This window comes from Gracilinanus agilis, chromosome 2, assembly GCF_016433145.1.
Source record: "Gracilinanus agilis isolate LMUSP501 chromosome 2, AgileGrace, whole genome shotgun sequence".
In the NCBI taxonomy this organism is placed as follows: domain Eukaryota; kingdom Metazoa; phylum Chordata; class Mammalia; order Didelphimorphia; family Didelphidae; genus Gracilinanus; species Gracilinanus agilis.
Window position 1 is genome coordinate 420,392,267 of NC_058131.1, and position 8,557 is coordinate 420,400,823.

Here is an 8,557-nt window from a genome sequence, read left to right on the forward strand (position 1 = left end):
TTCCCACCTCTGACATCTTCTTTTTGTCAGGGAGCCTTGCAAAGCAGACCCAGTGGGAATGAAGGGAGAAGGACTTGTCCTCAGAGCTTAGCCAGGGCTTGAGCTTGTCAATGTGTAACTGAGCTGAGGATCTTCTGGTTGCTCCCTGGTGTCTTTAAGGTATTCCTTCCTGGGTCAGATCACATGGGCCAGAGGAGCTGGGGGAGTCCAAAGTCTGGGAAGGCTCACGGTAGCAGAAAACAGCCTCGGATCCTTGGGAATGTGTGCAATGGAAGGCTGGCATTCCCCCACCATTCTGCTCTGTCTCCTGTTCTGTGGTAGGTTGGTTGGGCTGGGACTCAGAAAACATGAGAATGGGAGCCAGGAGACCCAGGTCTGGTCAGAATTTCCTAAACTTAGGAGCTGAGAGAGGCTGGGAAAACTGGGTGGGGTTATAAAAGCTAGAGTTGCACAGTCGCAACTAATTTAATGAGGGTGGTGGAAGAACAGGGTGGCAGAAAGCTATAGACCACTCAGATGAGAGACATGTTAGGTTTTCCAAGAAGGATAATGATAACTGTTGTCTTATAGCATTTTAAGGTATATAAAAGCACTTTTCTCTTGATTTCTGTGATAGAATGGCAAGACCAGTGGACTTGGAGTCAAGAAATTTGAGTTCAAATACTGGACCCGCTATTGTATCACCTTGGGCAAGTCCCTGCCTCTGAAATTCACTTTCCTTATCTGTAAAACAGTGAGGAGAAGAGAAAAGAGGGAAGAGGTTTAGACTGTCAATTCAACATACATTTATTATGTATAGTCCTTATCCTCAAGGAAGACACAAAATGAACACCAGTAAGCAAATACAAAGTCATTTTATGAGAGGGAGAGAGAGAAACTAGGTGTAGAACAAAGTCTCACACTATAAATCAAGATAGTCTATATGACTAAGACATAAAGGGTGACATCATAAACAAATTAGAAGAGCAATGAGGATCTAATGATAGAGGAGCTATCTCTGTCTAATGGTAGAACTAATGATAAAGGAAGAGTTCATGACCCAAACAATAGAAAGGATCACAGAAGGAAAAATGGACAAGTGTGATTACATAAAATAAGAAGATTCTGTACAAACAAAAACAATGCAGCTAAAATTAGGAGAGAAGCAGGTAAATGGGGGGGGAAATCTTTTCAGCAAATTTCTCTAATAAAGATCTTATTTCAATAAGGAATTTATTCAGATTTATGAGAATAAGATTCATTCCTTTATTAACAGTAAAGGATATGAATGGCAGAAAAAAGTTCTAAATCACCAATACTTAGAAAAATGAAAATTAAAATAATGACACTGTAAAGACAGTAATTGAAAGACTTAAATCATGATGAAACTTGATAGAAAGACTACAGAATGAGACTTTTTTTTGGTCATGGTCAATGCAGGAATTTATTTTGTTTGTCTATAGGTATTTGGAACAGGAGTATTGTTTTTCTTTTTTTCTCAATAAGGGGAAGAAGTGAGGGAGAGAGGGTGGATTTTTGTTCATTTTAAAACATTAATTTTTAAAAGAGTCAATTTCAAAAGTATAAAAGAATTGCTATGAAGCAGTGAGATCTCAGTCATGGTTAATGAATATAACTTTGTAGTGAATCCAGTTGCATAACTTTTTCCAAGAGCATTCAGTAGCCCATGAATAGGAATAGAGAAGACAGATGGTAAGGATAATTTAGGCTTGTAGTTTGCCAAGAGTGGGGGAATTGGTAAGACTGAATGGGGTTTGTGGATTCAAGAAGAGCTTATACAACTGAACTAGTTAAATAAAGGAACAAGATTGTGATGAGAAGGAAGTGAGATTAGAGCAGAGATGATGGGCTGGGAATTCAGGGTAGAAGGACTGAAAGTCATAGGGAAGATTAAGAAGACATTTAGGAGGAGTTAGATAGCCAGAGATATTGAAAGATTTTTGTCAGAGAAAAGAAATTTGGAATTCTGACCCATAGAGGTAGAACAGTTATATGTTCTCTATCTGTACTATGGCGATGTTGAGATGGAGAATATGGGAGTTCAAGAGGCTGACGAACTGAAAAACCAGGGTGTTCAAGGGGATCAAATTTGTATACTAAAGTTCCCAACTATAAGGACAAGGGTTTAGGTGTCAGGTATTGAACTCCTTTATAAAGAAGGGACAATGTCCTGGAAACTAGTAAGATGACTGGGCCAAGGAATTGAATCAGATGACAAATATGGATAGAATGAAATGTGAATTAATGAATGAATGTCAAAGCATTTTGTTGTTGTTGTTCAGTGGTATTTGACTCTTTGTGATTCTATTTGGGGGTTTTGGGGCTGAGATCCTGGAGGGGTTTGCCATTTCCTTCTCTATCTCATTTGACAGATGAGGAAGCCAAGGCAAATAGGGTTAAATGACTTGCCCAGCGTCACACAACTAGTAAGTGTCTACAGTCAGATTTGAACACAGGAAGATGGATGGGTCTTATTTATTACAGGTCTAGTACTCTATCCACTCTACCATCTAGCTGCTCTGAAAGAAAACAATAACAACATTTATTGAGTGCTATGTGCCAAGCATTTTACTAAGAAACAAATACAAGAATGAAAGACAATCACTGACTTCAAGGAGCTTATATTCTAATAGGGGAAGAAAACATCAGGAAAAGAGAGGTGCCCAGGTAGGGATATTTTGGTCAGAGGGTCAAGAGGAAGCATTGATTAAAGTCATAAGGTAATTGATTGATGCTTTCTTTCCAGAAATGGCTGTTGATATCATTACTATTCAGGGGCTTAGTGGATGGAAAACCAGACCTTGGTTCAAATCTGGCCTCAGATACTTCCTAGCTGGGTGACCCTGGGCAAGTCATTTAACCCCCATTGCCTAGCCCTTACCATGCTTCTGCTTTGGAATTAATATACTGTATTGATTCTAAGATGGAAGGTAAGGGTGATCGAGATATATATATATATATATATATATATAGAGAGAGAGAGAGAGAGAGAGAATTGCTGATCTCAGAAGTTGAGTTGGAAAGAGAAGGAGTGGGGAGGAATTTATAACCTATAGTTGGTATGAAGAACAAAGTATGGTAGGTCCAGGAACTACTATTCAATAGCCCAGAATTCAGGGAAAGGGAGCTTTGAGCTCTTCAAAGAGAAATTACCAAATAATGATGGCAAAGGAACAGGAACAAGGAATATGTCTAACTTCTCCCAGCCTAGTACATCAGGAACTTATAGGAAGGAGCATCCAGTCCTAGAGATGATGGTCAAGGATGTCGTGTTTTATGTGGAGAGCCAGGTTTTCATTAATGCAAAGAGATGGATCATGTGAGATGAAGAGATTGAAAGATAAACATTAACAGGAGGTCAAAGGAGAATATGAAATGTGGAGAATTAAGGACTGCCTAGGGTAGGGACAGAGATGAGAATATAGCAGAAGTATGAAGTTTTTCACCTCAGCCACTGTTGACTCTAAATCACAGGAATGGGAAGAGGGGGCAAGAGCAGGGACCATGTCCACCATTGCATGGGCAATGGTTCAGACCCTCCATGTGTCTATGATAACCAAGTGTCCAGTCCCAGAGGTTTAGGTTCTGAGATCCTAAGAGCAGAGGAAGGCAGATTAAGCAACTACAGAAATGGCCTGAAATCACATTCTAGGAAATATTCTGTTTTTGTTCCAAGCACTCAGCCTCTAATTTCCCAGAAATGTCCTACCCCAGCCCTCTCATCACCCTGTCCTTTGATATGCTTGGGTTCAAATCTGTGATGACTTTGGTGAATGGACAAAATAAATCTTTTCAGAGAGGAATTGCTATGGCAAAGACAGACCTTTATTTAATGCAGGTTCCTTGCTGCCACCCCTACCCAAGGGACCCTGAGACTGAACTGAAGTGTGAAATGGCTTAAAGATCCCTTCACAAAGGGTCCTCTGGCCTCTTCTTTAGATTTTCACAGGTAGAGAGAACTCCAGAGGTCCAACTTGTACATGAGCAAGACTCTGCACTACAACAGTCTTAATAAGGGGCTAGCTGATCTCTGCTTGATGATTTCAATTCTGAAAAACTTACTACATTGTGGAAGCCAGATCTTTATACTTTTATACAACTCTAAGAGCTTGGAAATTTTTTCTTGGGCAATTCTTGTTGCTACTAAATATTGCAGTAGGTAGAGTTCTGGGCCCTAGGGTCAGGAGGATCTGAATTCAAATCCGGTCTTTTAGATACTTCCTAGCTGTGGAATCCTAGGTTTGATCTGCTTGCCTCAGTTCCCTAAATTGTAGAATGGGATTGTAGTTGTAAGAATCAAATGAGAAAGTATTTTTAAGGCATTTAGTACAGAGCCTGACACATAGTAAGTGCTTAATAAATGCTGCTTCCCTTCTTCTTCTCTCTTATGTTTCCTCCCTGATAGAATGAACTAGAGCAGTGATGGGCAAACTTTTTAAAGAGGGGGTCAAAGGAAAGGAAATGCTCATCTGTCAGTCTGTTTCTAAGGCAACTCTTTCGAAGTTTCATTGTATTGTATCCTACTCGTTGTATTCGTCAGATTAGGAATAATGTCCCAGGATAGAACATTTTAGGGGGGCTGCATCTGGCCTGCAGGCCGTAGTTTGCCCATCACTGAACTAGAGTATACTTTGACGATATAGTCTATCTTACTGCCCCCACCCAGATAATAGAGGGACTTCAGTATTTGATACCTCTCCAGGGTATGATCACCAACTCACTTTACAAGGATCTAAATTCACAAGGCTTAGTGCTCAGATCAGAGCCCATAGAAAACAATAATACCTGATTCAATGACTTATGCAAAGGTGCCAAAATCATAGACTATGGCTGCATGCTGCCCATAACTCCCAAGTGAAATCAACTAGATTAAAATGTAATTGGAATATAGAAGTATGTTTTGCATGATAATATATGTATAATCCATATCAAATTATTTACTACCTCTGAAAGTGGGGAGAGGAGACAATTTGGATCTTATAATTTCAGAAAATGCATGTTGCACATTGTTATTACATATAATTAGGAAAATAAAATATCTTTGGACTTTTAAAAATTGTAATTGGAAGCAGCTAGATGGCTCAGTGGATTGACAGTCAGTTCTAGAGATGGTAAATCCTGGTTTCAAATTTGGCCTCAGATACTTCCTAGATGTATGACTGGGCAAGTTACTTAACCCCTTACCATTCTTCTACCATTCTTAGCTCTTACCATTCTTCTGCTTTGGAACCAATTTATAGTATTGATTCTAAGACTGAAGGAAAGAGTTTAAGAAAATGTAATTGGGAAATATTTAGCAAAATAGTAAAAAGACAATTCAACATAAATAATATTAATTTGTGTTTTTTTAAGTCAACAGGTAGCCTACAGGCATGAGTTGGACATCATTAACTTACAGTACAGTAACAATTTAGGTTGCTCCTTCATGTTGCTATTTTAATTCCATTGCCTCTCTGCAGCACACAGGCTCTCCCTACCACCTCTTCCCCTCACTCCCTGCCCCCAGCACCAGTATGTCACTGGTGGCTGGTTCCCATCCCAGCTTCCTCTAGAAAGATTTCTCTGCTATCTTGCTTTTCAAGGTCTGATGCTCACACCTCCTGCAATTCTTCACATCTCCCAGAAGATGGTAGTCATTCCCCTTCCTAGGAGACCAGCTTTTTGGCCCTAGAATTCCCTGGTCATTTATTTGTATCAAAGCTCAAAAATTGTTCCAGGTGTCATTATTTCTAAAGCAATTCTGCTTTTTAAATATATTTTTAATTGAACTTATTTTTTTCCTTATATCACATTTCTGAATTTCTGAATAAATTTTCATGAATTTTAGACAACTGTAAGGGGTTAGGAAAGTTTTCTTAGGCAATTCTTGTTGCAGCTAAATAGTGTAGTTATAGTGGATAAAATGCTGAGTTTGGAGGCAGGAGGACCTATTTCCCTTCCTAGTAAGTCATCCATTGTAACAAAGAATTTTAAAAGGCAGTAAGAGGAGGGTTAGTTTGGCAAAACTAACCAATTTGTTGATTGAGTCTGAGAGTAGAGGCAATGTTTCATACTCAAAGTAATTTAACTGCAAAGAAGAGAGGGAAGTACATTTTTCTCATTCCAAGCTTGGTCATCATAATTACATAGTGTTCAGGTTCATTTGGGTTGTTCTTTCCACTTATATTTTTATTTATATTGTTTTCCAGGTTCTGTTTACTTCGTTCTGCATCCATTCATATAAATCTTATGCTTCTCTGAATTGTTGAAAGGTTTTGTTTTTTTTTATTCTCAAAATTGGACCTTCCCTCTCCCACTCAGTGAATTTATGGTAACTTTGGAGTCTGACATACTCTTCCCATTCCCAGATCCTTAGTGGTTCATATCCTTCTTAAACCAGCACCTTCTTTGGGTCTAAAGGCATTGAAAAGTATTCCAAATTATCTCTACCATTTCCCATCAGTCTATTGATATTCCCTCTGGGGCATAACATTGTTGTTGTTCACTGGTTCCAGTCATGTCCAGCTTTTTGTGACCCCATTTGGGGTTTCCTTGGCAAAGATACTGAAGTGATTTGCCATTTGCTTCTCCAACTCTTTTTACAGATGAGAAAACTGAGGCAAGCAGGGTGAAGTGACTTGCTCAGGATCACACATTTGAGGCCAGATTTGAACTCACGAAGAAGAGTCTTCCTGACTCCAGGCTCACACTCTATCCACTGTACCCCCTAGCTGCATTGGGGCATCTTTGGGGGGGAAAACTATTCAGATAATCTGGGATTGCTTCCCCAAACAACTAGGAAGAAGAGAACTATTCACCCTTGAGGTAGCAGAGAGTAAGTTTCCATATATATCAGTTGGGGCATTGAGTCAAAGGCATGAAAAAACCCTCGCATTCTGCCCATGTCATGTAACTTTGACAAGAGTTACATTTGTAAAGGCTATTAAGAACCTCCCAAGAGCCTACAGGAGGTTGTGAACTGAAAAAAAATTGAGAGAATTGGGCTAGGCCTCTAAAGACATGGCTGGGAGTTTTAATTTTGTCTCTGACTTGCTATATGATTGTGAGCAAGTTGCTAAACCTTTCTATAAAATGAGTATAAAAATCTCTGCCCTTATTATCTACCAAGTTTGCTGTAAGAACAAAATGAACTTGTGATCTGTGTGTTGTAATAGTCTCTTTACTGGTCTTCCATTTTCTCTCCTCTTTAATGCAGCTCCCAAAACAATATTCCCTAAATCATGCCACTCACCTGCTAGATAAACTGCATTGGCTCCCCATTGCCTGTAGTGTCCAAAACAAAACCCCTTTATTTTGTATTTAAAGTTTTTCACCTCCTATATCACACATCAGTCTTTTTCATCCTTCAGCCCTCTTTGGTTCAGACAAACCATCCTTGTTGTTCCTCATACACAATATTCAATGCCCTGTCTCTAGGTTTTTTCCATTGCTGTCCCCAGGATCTGGCATGTACTCTCACCTGTCTTGGAATCTCTGATTTCCTTCAAAATTCAGCTCAGGTGCTAACTTCTACAGGAGTCTTTTCTGATTCCTTCTTTACCTTCTCAAATTGTTTTCAGTTGTGTCCAGCTCTTCATGACCCCTTTTAGGGTTTTCTTGGCAAAGATACTAGAATTTTTGCCATTTTCTCCTCCAGCTCATTTTACAGATGAGGAAACTGAGGCAAAGACTTGCCCAGGATCACACAACCAGTAAGTGTCTGAGCTGGCACTCTATCCACTGGGCCACCTAGCTGCCCTTACTTTGTATTTATTTTGGATATACTTCTAGGTATATATGTTGTCTCCCCCATAGGATGTAAGTTCTTCGAGGACAGGGACTGATTCATTTTTGTCTGTGTATCTCCAGGGTCTAATATAGTGCCCTGCACACAGTAGGTGTTTAATAAATGCTCATGATTGATTTGCTGACCCTGGGAGAGTTGCTTCCCTTTCTTTGATCACAGTTTCTCCATCTGTAAAATGAAAGCTTTAGGCTAAAATATTTAAGAGTTTTCTAGTTAGGTTGTTCTATTTTCTGATTTTAAAGGGTTTTTAGCTTTACTTTCAGTTCCTCTCTCCCTAGATTTGAGCCCAGACAGCCTCCCCTCTAGAATTCTCCCTACAGAATTCATTAAGTTGTCCTTCAGCTGTTCAGAGGAGTGAGGGTGGAGAGGTGGAGCCATATACGTGCTGGAAAAATACACTGGGCCAAGAGTCAGAAAATTTGGTTTCGTGTGGAGTCCCATCTCCGCGAATAACTGGGCGGAATACGACTCCGGGGTCCTCAGACTTCTGATCTCTCAGGTCCTTTCCAGCTCTAAATAATACCATCCCACAACTTCAGAGTCTCTAGGGTTCCTTCCAACTCTGCCACTGTGCGGGTCGTGTTCTCCACCTTTGGACCACACTGCAGTGCCCCAGTCCCTTGCCAACAGCATGAGCCGGGTCAGAGATGGGGCGGGGGAAGCGAGGTGCCGATAGGGAAAGAGCTGGGGAGCAGAAGGCTGGAGCAGTCTTTGCTGAAATGGAGCCGAGGCGACCTCCGCAGCTCGCCGAGGCGACCTCCGCAGCTCGCC

The 8,557-nt window shown here is 40.3% G+C and overlaps 1 protein-coding gene across 3 annotated transcripts in view; it reads left to right on the plus strand.

Moving 5' to 3' along the window:
* The first annotated feature begins 240 nt into the window (after window positions 1-240).
* The window catches only part of AMN (amnion associated transmembrane protein), an 83,587-nt gene continuing 75,270 nt past the window's right edge, over window positions 241-8,557 (plus strand). For all 3 annotated transcript variants that reach the window (XM_044664625.1, XM_044664627.1, XR_006505476.1), the window contains exon 1: window positions 241-317. In XM_044664625.1, the coding sequence (XP_044520560.1) occupies window positions 260-317 (58 nt within the window). In that variant the 5' untranslated portion in view covers window positions 241-259. The remainder of the gene's footprint in view (window positions 318-8,557) is intronic.